Source organism: Anser cygnoides, chromosome 2, assembly GCF_040182565.1.
Source record: "Anser cygnoides isolate HZ-2024a breed goose chromosome 2, Taihu_goose_T2T_genome, whole genome shotgun sequence".
Lineage (NCBI taxonomy): Eukaryota > Metazoa > Chordata > Aves > Anseriformes > Anatidae > Anser > Anser cygnoides.
This window is the reverse complement of record NC_089874.1, coordinates 98,819,981-98,835,400: the sequence shown is the minus strand read 5'-3', so window position 1 is coordinate 98,835,400 and position 15,420 is coordinate 98,819,981. Positions and strand designations below refer to the sequence as shown.

Here is a 15,420-nt window from a genome sequence, read left to right as displayed (position 1 = left end):
GCAGCTCGTTGGCGGCTGCAGGGGGGAGACGGGGAAGAGCAGGAGCCTCCTCTGCTGGGTTTGTGTAGGGGTTGCCATGGCACCTGCCTGAGGCGCCGGGCCCGGGAGGCTGCGGGCTTGAAATCCCCCTTGGGATCAAGAACAGTCCTCGGCCGTCTTCTTCTTTTTTTCCTTTTCTTTTTCTTTTTCTTTTTTTTTTTCTTTCTTGTTTTGCTTCGTTTTGCTTCGTTTTGCTTTGCTTTGTTTTGTTTTCCTGGCTAATCTGTCACCGATGCTAAAAGAGGGCTAACTGCACTGCCCGCGGGGGCGGTTGGTACAACATCACGCTGCGCGGTCATTTTGTGTCGATTTAAGTCGATTTTGGGGTGGTGGTGGAGATGGAGGAGGCTGGGGGAGATGAGACTGAGCTAGGGGAGAGAGCCCAGCCTAGGTCCTCTCCCGATCACTTGGCACAGCAGGAGTCGGAGCAACTGAGAGGAATGCAACTTTCTTCCAAAGCTGACATCGATCTCTCTCCGCCTCTCATTGCTATCAAAAAAGGTAAGGGAGAAAATAATGGTAAGTACTTCATAGTGACTTTCTAGGGGAAAAAGATCAAAGAACAAGGTGAGAAACTAATTAAGTAGAGTGTTTAAAGGGATAGCAGGTGTTCACATATGCTGAGTGGAACATGCTGTTCTGAATGTGCCAGTGTAGGGGCTGCAATCTGAAATTTTCAGCTTTATGAATAAATACCTACCTCTAAATAAATACATATGTATATATTTATGAATATATTTACATCACCAGGCATAGTGCTGCTCAAATCCCTTAACACATTTTCTACTGTTGAATCATAGTAATGTGATTACAACCATTTTTCCAGAATTAAAATCAATATTACTCTATAGTATAGTATATAGTATGGCATATAATATGGTATCTCTTTTCTGGAAAATATTAACAGTGTTAATAGATTAAATAGTTCAAAGATTATTGAGCATGGTCTCTTAAAGACATCAGCCAGCCCCTCAGCATTTGTGGGTACATCCCATCAGGGCCCATGACCCAACCTATGTTCAGTTCTTGCGTGTTCTGTAACCTCACCCTCTTCCACCAGGTCAGGGAATACTTAAGCAAACTGGACATATTAAGTCCACGGGCCCTGATGGGATGTACCCACAAGTGCTGAGGGAGCTGGCTGATGTCCTTGAGAGGCCACTCTTGCTTACCTTTAAACAGCCATGGCACCTGGGAGAGGTGCCTGAGCTGGCTGATGTCCTTGAGAGGCCACTCTTGCTTACCTTTAAACGGCCATGGCACCTGGGAGAGGTGCCTGAAGCCTGGAGGAAAACAAATGCCACTCCTGTTTCCAAGAACGGCAAGGAAGAGAACTCAGGGGACTACATGCCTGTCAGCCTCACCTCAAAACCTGGGAAAGTGATAAAGCAGCAAATCCTGGCACTTGAAGGAGAAGAAGGTGTTTGGGAGTAGTCAGCATTCACCAAAGGAAAGACATGCCTGACCGTGCTGATAACCTACGGTGAAATGACTGTCTTGTTAGCTGAAGTGAGCACAGTGGATATTGTCTACCTTTTCTTCAGTATGAAGAAACAGTTTAAAATAGAGAACTAGACAAAAAAAAAAAAAGGTGGCTGGCTGCAGATAAGTTAGTATCAGATAACTTAGTATCAAGAAAACGTTAATACCCTTACTTGTTACTAAAACAACTTTAAGTATACAAATAATCATTTTTAGGAAAAACAAATGCATATGCTAAGTTTTTGATTAAATAACTTAAAGATCTTCAAAAGATCCTAAGGAGGCTTAAGCAATCAACAGAATATCATTATACTAATAACATGTCTTATTTTTATTGCAAATATTATCAATCTTTATTCTTCAGATATTCACATGCACAAGTTGGTAAAGCGTAGGCAGGTAGCAAGTTTGTTAGAGATGCATGTGACTCACAATCTGAATTTAGATAAAGGAGTAACAGAGGAGGAACAACTGGATGAGAATATTAGGCGTGAAAAGTGATAGTATTTCAACCTGTGACTTTTCCAGAATTTATTTCTTCATAATAGTACCTTAAATTGTTGCTTTTTGTTTGTTTGTTTTAACCTCTACTGCTGTCAGTAGGGATTCTTTGCAATTGATCTTCAGATAAATGCTATTAAAAGATACCTTTTATCCCTAACAGATTCTAAGGGTTTCTGTAGAGGCATGGGTTTTCTAATGTTCCTTTCATGTCTCGTTTCCCCCAGCCTGAGAAGAAGTTAGCCAGAAGATACTAAGACACGGTGTGGTGACATCGTTGCACAGCTTGTAAATGCGTTTATTGTGCATATACCAAAATAAGTATAACTTGTCACTTCTTCTTGTCACTAGACACAGAAAGTAAGCATCGTAGACGAGGGGTTCTGAAGACAAGGAGCACTGAGCTAGGATCTGCTGTCACAGGATCACCTTTCACTGCTGTTCTTCCGGCAAGTGTTTTCATTTTAAAATAGGTGGTGATTCAGCTGCCTTTTGTCTGTTAAATTTTCTTTTGTACAGGTTGTTCTTGAAGTTGTCATTGACAAAGTTTGGCCTGATACTGGAGGTTTCTGACTTCATTAATCTCTGTTAACTACAAGAAAAAGGAACAGCGAACCACTCAAACGTGCATACAGTGTTAGGCCATTTACTTTCTGTGCTCACAATGTGTGTTGTTGGGGTTTTGCTTCGTGGAGTTTTTGATCATTCATTTGTTAATTCCCTTTCTTTGCCAAGATGAAAATTAATGTTGGTTAAGCATACTTAACCAATACTGCATAACGCCACATCTGCACCATCTCATGGGAATATCTCATGTCACTTTAAATGAGGTGGCTTAATTTGTGAAGGTGGTTGAGTCCAATCCATCCAGAACTTTGAGCACGCTTATTTGACTAAAATAATTAAGATAATGAAAACATATATTCTTTTTGGATCCAATCATGGTCTGGGCACAAATGTTAGTTTATTTTATGCAGTATCCAAAATGTGTTTCTCCCCTAAGTTATGAATCGGAGGTGAAATATGTTATAAAAAACATTGGTTTTTTCTGCAACAGTCAGAATACTGTATTCTGCCTCCACTCCAGACACTACTAAGGTGTCTATTAAATCATGTTCAGTCATCTAATGCACTTAGAAAAACAGCACAGAAGAAATTATATTTGGTACTTGGCATCTAGCATCCTTACTAAGACATAAAAAAGAAATTGCTATCAGAGAGAGAGTAAAAGTTGTATTTCTGTAATGTTTTAGAGATTTAAAAACTATAAGCATATATATTTTATAGCTACATGTTATCTCTAATAATTTTATGTCATGTAACGTGGGAGTTTTTTGGCTTTGCTGCATGACATTTGTCTTGAAGGAGGGAGAAACTGAATACTGCATCAGGAAAGGCATACACAAAACAAGAGGTCTAGCTGTTTGCATGGGAGCCAGGCATGATGAGTGACTGACACATATGACATGGGAGAAGAATGAACTGAGAATCAGAAAAATGTGGCTTTTAGATACGTCTGAACGGCACTGACCAACAGCTACAGATATTTGGAAAGTCTTGGTGTCTCCAGGTCTCAAAGAGATGCAGTGAGAGAGAGAAGTGTTGAAGAACATCCAGAATCTGGGGTAAAACCAGTTGTTAGGAGCCAAAGGAGGCCGAGGGTAAATCAGGATTAGTCAATTACAATTCCTGGTTTAGCGTACTGGAAAGACGATGTAATTTCTCACTGCTTTTCTCCAATAAAAATCGTGAATTACAGAGGCACTCCAGACATCCCAGATACTCAGCAGGAACTGTGTAGAGGGGGGGAACGCTCAGTGTGATGATTCTTTAACCCAAATCTTTACTTTTATTTGTATAGCTTCTGAAGATTAATTGTTGACTTAAAAATGTTATTTACCGTATCTTGTTCACACTATCATGAAGATTTTAAAAAATTGTTTGTCAACATAAATTTCCTGCTTTGCCACTTCGCCACTTTGCTACTACCAATATATGACCTGCATATTATTATTTTTTTTTTCCATTGAGGTAATAACTTGATACTGTATGTTAAAATGCTGACAGTATAGAGGTGGGGGTGATCCCACATCTGGAATATGCACATTTAGTTTGGAAGTTGGACTCATAAAGCTGAGATTTGAATTAGGGCCATTATAATGCCAGGATCCTGATCTGATTCTGAGGTTCTGATCTGAGGTTTCTCTTGTAGCAGCTTTATACTGAGAAGCAATTCTGGCCTAACAAGTTAATTATTAGTGATTTTTATTTATCCTTTCCATTCCTTTGATGTATTTTTTTATGTTCCATGTGATGTAGTTACGAAAACACCTTAAAGATCAACAATAAAAAATACAGTCTTTAAATGCAATATAAAATAACTATGGGAAAAAATAATCCATCACAAACTTTTATTTTCTAGACAACTGGTAAGAAAAGTATAGTACTTTCCAGTGAAACTAGGAAAGAACTAGCCAAGCAAGCCAAAGTCATCAGAGAGGAGAGAAGAGCACAGATAGATGAACGACACAAGTATTTGATATCAAGATTGGCAGATGGGATGGGTTTAAGTGAGCAGCAAGTGGAGGAGGCCATTATTTCTGATGACAAGGTAAATATTAATTATCACTAAATGATCGTTATTAAATACCTTTCCAAAATTTCCAGTCTTTTGAAACTGCTTCACAACTAACTACCATTATAATTTTATTTTTAGTTTCAACTTATAGAACAATTCTTTGCCTCTAGTGGACTTAAAAAGTTACTCTTCTTTTACCAAGATGTCTTGCAGGTACGTTTCTTTCATTACTTCTGCAAAAGTAATATATATGTATATATATATGTATATATTTATTCCTGTGGCGGTTGCAAAATTCAGAAGATCTTAGAAGTGACTTTTTTGCTCTTTATGCCAAGGAAAATAGAAAGGAACCTGGGTCTCATTGTTTAGATATTGCCATCTTGGCTTAGGTGGAAACAAGAGAATGCCCTGTGGTCTGGTTTGATACTGTTCTTATTTTCACAAAATGCAACTTAAAAAATGGCGAAATAATTTAATAATCCATTCTTCAAAAAAGATACAGATAGTTGAGGTAAAGTGTCCCCAGTATTCAGAGTTTTAGAAGATTAGCTAAAATAAGTATTGGAGCAATGGGGAATTGCTTGTGTAAAAATCATTTTGTCTTCTTTCAGTTTGAATTCCACCAACTCTAGTATGGACAAAGCACTGATTCAAAAGGGTGAAAAGTTCCTTTGAAAATACAAGTGGCTTCATATTCTGGTCAGCAAAGGTGTTACTTTAGGCTTGTTGGGGAGAAAAGCTAATGGATAATGCTTGATTCTCAGTGAAGTGCAGGTTCATTATAACCTATACTTTTCAGTATTGCTGGAATTGCTTAGAGACTTTGCAAAGCACAGAATCAGCTCAGCTTTCAAAACAGTTTAATCTGTTTTTCCTTTCACTGGGACTGCGTATGCACATTTCTGGGACGAACATGTTCTTCTGACTTGAATCAAGATGAAACTAAAATCTGGAAAGTGTTTTCCTTAACTGACAAGCCAGGAATGAATGCCCAGCATGGCTTAAGTAAAACATTTTGTTTCTGGATTTAATTGTTTGTTTGAAACAATTTTTTTTGGTCTTTTTAGGCATTAAAACATGAATTTATTAAAATATTGTTGCAAAAGTAGCGTAGCATAAAAAATAAATGTTTCTGATGGAAATTATGAATGCCATCTCTATCATCTTTCACCTCATTCTGATGAATCAAGAGATCTCATTAAACTGACTGCTCTGTCAACATTTGGTTTCAAATATATTGGAAATTATTTAGGACTGGTATTATACATGCTTGTCATGTTCTTAGCTATTTTTGGCCATTCTTGGAGACAAAATACTGGCCTGGGCAGACCTCTGGCCTGAGCCAAAGTAGGCATATTCTTACCAAGATTTCTCAAAGATTCTTTCTTCACTTCTGCTCTTCTCTCTTCTTTGCCAGCTTAGGTACATGATGTTCACTTCAGACTGTGCATAGGGATAAGAAGATGGGATTTGGCTTAGAATGTGGGAGACACCACTACATGTCATACATCATATATTTGGTCCAGCAGGAACTAATTACTGGTCGTTTTAGGAATGAGCTTCTCCTCAAACTTGAAAGAGAGACACCCACAGGCTACTTCTACATAATTTTCTCTTATATTCTTCCAAGTTTCAACAGATTTTTCTCTGTTTATATGTGTGACAGAAAATTAGAGGGAAGTAGGTCTTGATTAAGCATAAATATTTTGTTGCTTCAAGGAGAAAATGTTGTAGTGGAGAATGGTATCTCAACAGAGAGGGGCCCAGGGGCAGCAAGTCTTCTCAGAGAAAAAGTTTTTCAGAGTGATGTATGATTAAAGACTTAGGCATAAAACAAAATTTGTCTGTGTTGTTGGCAGGATCTACCTGACAGAGTTCCTTTAGAATCCTGCTCACAGTTAGGTTATGACTTTGCAGATCAGGCACGCGACTCTTTCTGTGAGACTTGCAGTTTGTTTCCATGGAGGAAGTTGCTCCATGAAATACTTCAGAATCACTTTCATTATATTTTCCGAGATTTCTTTCATTCTTTGACTTAATTTTTTCTGAAATAGCAGAGCTATGAAGCTGTTTACTGGGGATTGTGGAATTCATGCAAAGCTTATTCCCAAGGTAAAGTCAACCTCACAGGTTGGGTATTACTAACTGATTCAGAATGAGCTTTGTTGTAATTCACATATTTAAATAGGATAACGTATCTGCGTAATACTAGTTTTTATTTTATTAACCTCTTATGTATAATTTAATTGTTAGCAGAAGTCGAATGCTTCCTTGAGGTCAGATGGGTCAACGAACAGTATGCTTCAGAAGAAGTTATTTCTTACCATGGGTGCTACTGAGGTATGGTTGAAAAATTCATTACATGACACGTGCAAGGTAAAATCATGAAAAACAACAAGAACAACAACAAAACCATAACAGTTGTGCAGTATTAAAGCAGCTTTTTGTAATTCTTGGATAGGTATTCAAGTACTTAGTCCAAGTTTTAATAATGCAAGATGTCCCAACATTTCTTGTGCCGAGAGTGGAATTCACCAGTAAAGCTGATCTGGAAGGAAATAGAGATTGATGGATGTTGCCATCTGAGAAAAGAGCAAGTCAAATAAACCCTTGTTAAAGATTGCATTTCTCAACATTTTTGTTATTGGTTACATGCTTAAGTATTTTCCCATGCTTATGCACTTCTAATTTAAAAGTGCAGTTCTTCAGTGTTTTTGTATTTCCTTGCATATAATGCACATTACTCCAAAAATATCTTTAATAATTCATTTATTCCATTCTAGTACTTATACCAATCTCCTTACTGTAATGCATAAGCATTATTCAGGAGTGTGTTCAGAGTAGTCTTTAAGATTTCTAATTTATTTTCTTATTTATTTTTAATTTCCATTTTACTAGAGGAGTATGATGCTAAGGAGTGATGGTCAGCCATGATCATCCCAGTGTTTAAGCAATCTTTTCTGTGAGCATACTGTAGAGTACATGAAGGGAGAGGACCCACACCCCAAACTTGTCTTGATTTCTAATACAAAACTAGGGTACAGAACTAAATGCGAGCTTAATAACCTTACTATAGTGCTGCTACTGAGAAGTGCTCCAGTATTTTGTACTAGGAGAAGCTTCCGTAAAGAGCAGGCCCCTTCTCCCACTCACTTTATTAGCAATGAGCCGCTGCCAAGTCACTACTTGGCAAAATCATGACAGAAGGGAATTGTCTGAAGAACAGGAGAGTATGAAGCATTACTCTCTGGTATTGCCATGTGAAAGCATAGCGGAAATGAAGAATCCAAACATAATCGTAAAATATGGATGATTTTTTTCTATTTTTAGAAGCATACTTTCACCAACAGTGGACTATGTCAGGACTGCAGACTGGAAGCCTGAAGAGTTTTCATTTGCTAACCATTGAAATGATAATAAAAAGCATTAAAAAAAAAAAAGCAAAAAGTGAAAAACTGCTTGTTTCTTTTTTATTCCTAAATAGCTTGAAGAAGACGAGATTTAAAACTTCAGTGGCACAAAATTTCCTTTTGAGCTTTGCTACTGAAAAACAGAACATTGGGACAAAGTTGATATATTTCTGCAGAAAAATGTGTTTTCGTTGTCTTCTTTTCTAATAGGCAGCATTTGATGTTCTGCTTGCACATGCCGACACTGTCTAGCACAATGGTATCATGTAAGATCGGCTCAATGCATAACAATGAATGTCACAAATTAAATTATACAATTGAATCATATTTACTGTAAACTGGGCTATTCGTTCTTGTGTACAATTTGTGAACTGAATCAATTGGAACGGCTTTTCAAATTTCTTTTAGTTGAGTTATTATTTTATAGAATAAAAACAAGCATTGTTTATGGTACTGATTTGAAACTTAGATTACTTCAGCCCGTCAGAAAGATGAAAATACATATTAAAAAATACTTGGCTGAGTAGTTCTGAGTAATCTTTCAGTTTCTTTTCAACAACAAATGACATAAATGCCTTTTTAAATTGATCCATTCTGGTCTAAATACCGATGAAAAGTACTTTAAAGAAAGCTGAGTATATAGTTTTCTTCACTGAATTTATGTCAGTGGGCCCAGAAAAGGATTAGACAATAAGATGGGTAGGTTCATAAATGGGTACTAAAATGACAAGACAGGACCATGTCATCTAACAGCTCACAAAGAACTGTTGCAGCTGGTGAAGAAATAGGAGAGGAGCGGAGCACACGAAGTAACCTAGTTCACAAGCTCTCCGTAAACTGCATTTTCATGTCAGAGTTGTGATACTGGACTGCTCTACCCAGAAGGATGTTTCTCATATTCTTATGTCAGCTGGAGAAAAATCAGTGTTTGATTTAAGAGAGACAGATTCTTAAATATCTTACAAATGGTTCTCTATCTTTTTGAGTCTTTTTTTTTTCTCAATTTTGTTTTCAGCATTTTAGCAAGTTATGAAGGAAATTACTTTTACTGTGTGTGTGTATTCTTTATAACTGTATGTATTTTGTGCTTTTTACAGAACTTTACAGGAACTTGTGCATTTTTCCTGAGGACATCAGATAAAGTTATAACTGCATCAAACATTTTCCAGGTCAGACAAAAGTCATGCAGTGTTTAGAGTGCACTTAATATTTTCTTAGACCCTTATTCACGCAGCAAGTTCTGCTGGAATCAGAAAAAGAAGTGGGGAGTGTTTTCATTAAAAAGTTTAGTTGTATTTTTAATGAAAGTTCTTTTTCGTCAGAATAGGTATGTGTGATAAAGTAATGTTCTAATGATTAGGAAATTAGCTATGTGCAATCTTGTTAAAAACAAGATTTAAACTAATAAAGATTCATTATTATGAAATGACATGCAAAAGAAACCTGTTCTTCCTCATATCATAGAATCATAGAATGGTTTGGGTTGGAAGGGACCTTAAAGATGATCTAATTCCAACCCTGCTGCCGTGGCCAGGGACACCTTCCACTAGACCACATTGCTCAAAGACCCATCTAGGCTGGCCTTAAACACTTCCAGGGATGAAATGCACTTCTTCAAGCACTGTTTAATGGGAACTGTGTTTCTCTGTGACTTTCTGTCTAGGGCATCTTCTTCTTTTGTGAAGAGGTGCTCAAACTTTAGGTGGAATAGATTAAGAACGATGCCTTGACTGTCATCCATAACTCCTCACGCTTTTGATGAAGGGCTTTCTACCCTTTTGTACTTTATTGGGATTATAATACTTCAATATTGTTAGGAAATAGTATTCTACTCATGCATGACAGCTAATTGTCTTAAATATTCTTCTTTTTGCATTCATGTGTGGAACTAGCAAGAAAAACATTAATAAAATTATTAATCAAGATAGCCAAGAACATCAAATGCCCTGCAAAATTACATTTGTAGTTGCCATTCCTAAAACACTCCAGAATCATTGCACAGGAAAAAGTTGGGAGTAGAAGCTTCCAGGGCAGAACTTAGTACTCTTTCCCCCAGATCAGTGAAGCCTTCATTATGATGAAGGCAGAAAAACAGTGTATGTTTGTGCAGTTCAAAAGTTGTGAATGCGACCCGCTCTCTGCTAAGAGAGATGCATTCAGAGGCATAACAGCTAGTTGGTATGGGTGATGGAGAGCACGTGGCCCATGTTCAGGATGTATGCATTTATAGGCAAAATGCCAGTAACAGAACAGCTGACTGGTTCATAAATGAATAGTGCTGGGAAATATGCAACTCTTCACTCGCTCCAATTTATGTTTTAAATTCTGCAGTAGAATTCCACTCGCCAGTACTGACTGTCTCCATCCCCGTTTTTGGCAATATACTGCTTGTTGCTTCCCATGAATAATGAATTGGAGAGAACTATGCTGCTGAGTGTGACTTTTCTTGCCTTATACATTTGTTGTCCTTTCTTTTAGACACTTACAGTGGACAGAAACTGTTCCTCTACAAGAGAAATGTAGACATAAAATTTTCTTAAGATTAATTAATGTATTGATATCAAGTTAATCTTAACTGCTTGTTGTAATATTGCTACAATATGGGACAGACTTTTCTGGTGACTCAAACTTATGGGCAAGCCTTGAAATTTCCAGTTGAGCTTCAGTTTATGTCAAATCCAAATTCTGTATCTGGGGAGCAATATCCTCACGGAATGTAGAGAGTTATGGGCTATACATATTTGTGTTCCATGTGTCTGCATCTCACTCAAATAGAAAAATATTGTAAAATTTACATGCACTTTGCTAACTTTTGTTTCTTCCCAAAGGAGGTGAATTTTGGTGTATTTGATTGTTCTAATGGAAATATCCTTGAGGGCCTGGAATTTTTATTATCCCAGATCATGATACCAGCACTTAAATCCCAACAGGTAATCGTGTATATATATTTTTTTTCTTCTCTCTCTATATATATTTTCTTCTTTGTCATGAGCATATATATATATATGCTCATGACAAAGAAGAAAATAGCACAACCATCATACGAAGGCAAAACTGTGATGATTTAATTAAAACTAGATTAAACTTGGACTGAAAGAAGTGCCAAGTCCTTCTGGCAGAATAAAAGATCAGTCCATGATTTTATTCTAGAGTGTGGACAGGAAGCACTGTATCGCAGCCAGGATATCCAGCTTCTTTGAGTTATCATTATTTTATGGAACTGGCAAAGCATCACAGTTGGTTCTGTTGCTTCTAGAGGAAGCAACATGTTCAGAAGTAGAAAATGTAGTAAAGCTTCATGTCTGTAGAGAATGAAGGTGTCATATCCTATTATTTTATGCTATTCTTTTCTCTAAACCAGGTGCGATAAAGGAGATTAGAATCTCCTTTAGAGATTCTGGGAGAAATCTTTTCCTGGGAGAAAAAAAAAAAGGTGGCAATTGGCTTTGAGGACAGTGAGAACAGGGAGGCATTTTTATTTCTTGAGATACTCATGCTTGTTTGTCTCTTCTTGTCTAATAGACTAATTAAATTAATGCACACTTTAAAATATTTGTGCTTATAGTACTGATGAATGTAGTTGAAAGTGTGTACTGATAAAACTTTGTTAAATAAATTAAAAAGCCCTTTGGTATTAAAAAAAAAAGAGAGAGAGAGAGTGACTCTGGTTTTACTTTTTATTTATTTTTATATTTTTATATTCATAAATTGTCAAACAATCAGCACTGGGGAGCTGTGAAAGAAGGTCTGAAGGACAGCCAGATACAAGACTTCCTGTATTCAGTGGATAGATTTGTGGGTACTTTGTCATCATCAAGACAGAATCTAGAAGATAAAATTCAGCTTGCAAAAGTGGATATTGATATTTATATCAGCAATTTACAGAACCCATCTGACTACATAACTGCAGGTGAGAAATTCCTACAACAAGGTAAACACAACAGTGATGCTGTTTTTATGAAAACAAATGTTACGCTATTCATGAAGATTTACCTTGAAGAATTAATTAATTTTCCATGAGCTATATACATTTTTCTGTTGACTCTTGCCAGGTTTATGATTGTCTAATCATAAAGTTATCAATCTTTTCCCTGTCCTTTAGTTCACAGATCTTAAATGACTGGGTGGTTCCTTACCTACCTTTGTGTACACGTTGGCCTCTGTTCTTCCTGGTTTGCAGGCTAAGTGGTTGCCAAGTGAAGTCATGTACTAGTGTGTATACGTCTTTGCTTTTTTTGATACTGGGGAAATCTTATCCAGTATTAAGTTCAAAGACTGTGAGTCAAAAAAGGCATATTTATATAAAATTATTTATATGTCTATATACATATATGTATGGAAATGAGTGGTCGTCTCTTTGAACATTAGCCTTCTGCCCTTTCTTATCACTACAAGGAATTTCAGAGTGAAATCATGCCAAAACAGTCAATACTTCTACAGTCCCTGTCTGCCCTGTATTAGGCTAGCTTCCTATATTAGACCATCTTCTAAGAAGAACTTGTGGCTTTTAAGATGAGACAGTAATGTTATACGGCTGAACAAGTTCTTTAGACCCATTTAATAGTTCTAGGTGAACAAGTCCTAAACATAATGCACTAAGTAAACTGGACTTTTTCAGCTGCTAGGGCAATCTAAAAGGTGTGCTGACTTATAAATAACAGGGGTTTTGTGTCTGTCGATAATGGTGTCCTTTATGTGATGCTTTTAGTGTGAAATAGGCTGCAATGGCAGAAAGAGAGAAATGCTGAGGAGTAAGCTGTTACTTAATAAACGCAAGCAGAAAAATATGCACATTGTAGTTAATGGAACAGTTGTAGCTCTGATACATGGTTGTCCCCAAACTACATCACTGTTTTTTCCCTTAGAAATTCCCTCTGTTACTGTTCTTATTGTAAAGGATTTGCAGTAGTAACTGAGTAGGTAGATATAAGATGTATGTGTGTGCATCTTGTTGTTATAGTCTTAATCTATTCCTGTTGACAGTCAGTGATTTAAATATGCTCAATTTACGTGGAGTCCCAGCTTATGTTTGCCAAGGACAAGGACACCTCTGTAGTTAAAAAAATGTACTTATTTTTTGGTGCTTATGAAGCAGTCCTGTTCTTTGATTTTGAAGGCAGTAACAGAGAGGTCACAGAGAAACTTGAAGAAGCGTTAATGATTTGGATCAAACAGATCAGACAAGTTTTAGTGGAGAGTGAGCAAATGAGAAGAGAAGCTGATGACATTGGTCCATCTGCAGAGCTGGAACATTGGAAGTCAAGAATGTCATCATTTAACAGGTTAAAAAAGAAGGTTTTTTTTTTTAATTTAAGTAGATGTAAACTCTGATTCTAAAGATTTAAATGTGTTTCCTTCTTCAAAGCCTTTTAGATGAGATCAAGAGTTCAAGAGTAAAGAAAATTATAAGTATTCTTCAGGCAGCAAGATCAAAGACATTAAAGCAGTGGAAAGAGCTGGTAATTACTATGTTTTAATAAAAGTTGTTTAAAATTAATAGAGTACTATGTTTGTTATATACATAGAAGTGGACACACAACTCTTAAGAACAGTTCAAGTGTTTATGCTCTTTTTATACTGTGGTTTATCCTCCCTTTGTTGAAACACCAGTGATCCTGAAGTTAAATAGATAACTTGAAAGAAAGTCAGTGCTCCTGTAACGTGTCTTTCTTAAAGATGGGTGGAATGGCTGTGCAGAAGGAAAGCAGTGCAGCAATACAACATTTTTATGTCTCTCCAGCTGTACCCTATACAGGCCAACAGTAGCGATGTCTGAAAGTTCATCACATTGCTTGTAGAAATATTGACAACTGGATTCTTGTAGCATAACTGCTACTTCAGATAAGCAGGTATCTGTTATCTAAACGTAGTCAGAATTGTGGGCAGGCTAGAAAACAAATTGTAAGCCACGTACAGGCAATCTGACACCTGAAAACACCAGAATGTAAATCTTCTAACACTTATAAAGATATTATACCGTTTTGAAAATAGACCAGGAAAATAGAGTCATCTTGCTGAGTTTTTCATGTTGTGCTTAACATATTTGCATGCTTTTATTATAAATGGAATTTGGATGATAGTGTCTGTTCAGAGCCAGTACAAGTCAAGGAAAATGAACTAGATTCCTTTCTTCATACACGTAGCTTCCTAAGAACTGGAGAGTTCCACTTGTCATAAATAGAAAGGTATACAGGCACTAGTTCTGAACTTGTTTGCCCTAACAAGTGCTTATTAAAAAAAGGTGTTTGAGATGGAAGCACCCTGGTATATTTCAGGGAGCATGTCAGTTCTTGTCAGTTCTGCAGAACTGGTAATTAAAAAACAACAACAACAAAAACATTTGTACCATGCTAGAACCATTCCAAATGATTCTAGAACGTAAGTTGGATTATCGAAACCACGCTATTGTACTCCCATCCAGTTTTGGAATTATAGTCCTGTAGTAGCATGCACTATAAAAGTTCAAGAAGCTTTGCTGTAAATTTTAGCAGTATTAATTCTATTCTTCTTTTTTCCATTCAGGATGGTAATGTAACAACTGCTGCCAATGAAGCTAAAGACAATGTCAGATATTTATATACTTTGGATAAATTTTTTGGCCCACTTGCCAAAGCTTCCCCTGTAAGTAGTACTCTGAATAAAACCACTTAACATGGAATTTAGAAAAGAAAGAAAAGTCTTTTGCTGATGAAAGAAAGATATTCCTCCTTTCAGTATTTAACTCCTGTGCTTAATGATTAGAGGACAAGTTAACTCCTATGGCATTAGTGAATTAAGTTTACAAATTTTGAATAAGCTAGAGACAATACTACTTTTTGTGGGGGAGGTTGTTGTCATTTCAGGAGATAAATGAAGGGCATGGGAAAATAAGCAATACTTCATGTTTTTCCAAGCTCCTTTCAAACCTAATATCACATTCAATTGTCTCTGTGACATACACCTACCCATAATACCGCTGTTTACAAGTTTTTTATGTGTTATTCTCAAAGTTTGAATTCTGTTTGAATCCATTGAGCTATTTTCCACTGCTTTTGTTCTGCAAATATTCACTGTTCTGACATATTGGACTTAACTTTTAGATACCGTGCCTTTTTATCCTCTTCTAGGTCCGTGACTGTCTTTTGTGATGCATTTGACTGATGAGCACTGATTTGCTGCATTTCTGTGAAACCTTTCTGTGGGACAGGGAACTCTACAGTTCAGTTTCCTCAGTAAAATACAGATTACTGCTGCCTTTCCTTCCTTTTCCACGTTTCTTTTCTGAACAGATGTAGGCAAAATGAGCAGTGGTCAGCCAGCTTTCTTCTTTTTGTACTTTCTTCTGCAGGCCAACTTTTTTGTACCAATATATGCCTTTTTTTTTTTCTTAGGCAGCATATTTCTTTGCAAAGCAGACTACAATACTTT

General features: G+C 36.7%; 1 protein-coding gene across 3 annotated transcripts in view; it reads left to right on the top strand.

Moving 5' to 3' along the window:
* The first annotated feature begins 41 nt into the window (after positions 1-41).
* The window catches only part of LOC106036018 (dynein axonemal heavy chain 5-like), a 151,916-nt gene continuing 136,537 nt past the window's right edge, over positions 42-15,420 (top strand). The window contains exons 1-11 of one of the 3 annotated variants that reach the window (XR_010829567.1): positions 42-540; positions 2,374-2,471; positions 4,445-4,633; positions 4,739-4,813; positions 6,857-6,943; positions 9,111-9,182; positions 10,842-10,943; positions 11,737-11,923; positions 13,130-13,295; positions 13,379-13,472; positions 14,536-14,634. Coding sequence is in view for 2 of the 3 variants with exons in the window: in XM_066992678.1 (XP_066848779.1) it covers positions 378-540; positions 2,374-2,471; positions 4,445-4,633; positions 4,739-4,813; positions 6,857-6,943; positions 9,111-9,182; positions 10,842-10,943; positions 11,737-11,923; positions 13,130-13,295; positions 13,379-13,472; positions 14,536-14,634 (1,332 nt within the window). In the remaining variant the exon portion in view is untranslated. The remainder of the gene's footprint in view (positions 541-2,373; positions 2,472-4,444; positions 4,634-4,738; positions 4,814-6,856; positions 6,944-9,110; positions 9,183-10,841; positions 10,944-11,736; positions 11,924-13,129; positions 13,296-13,378; positions 13,473-14,535; positions 14,635-15,420) is intronic. The other 2 variants (XM_066992678.1, XM_066992676.1) reach the window with 2 other exon arrangements.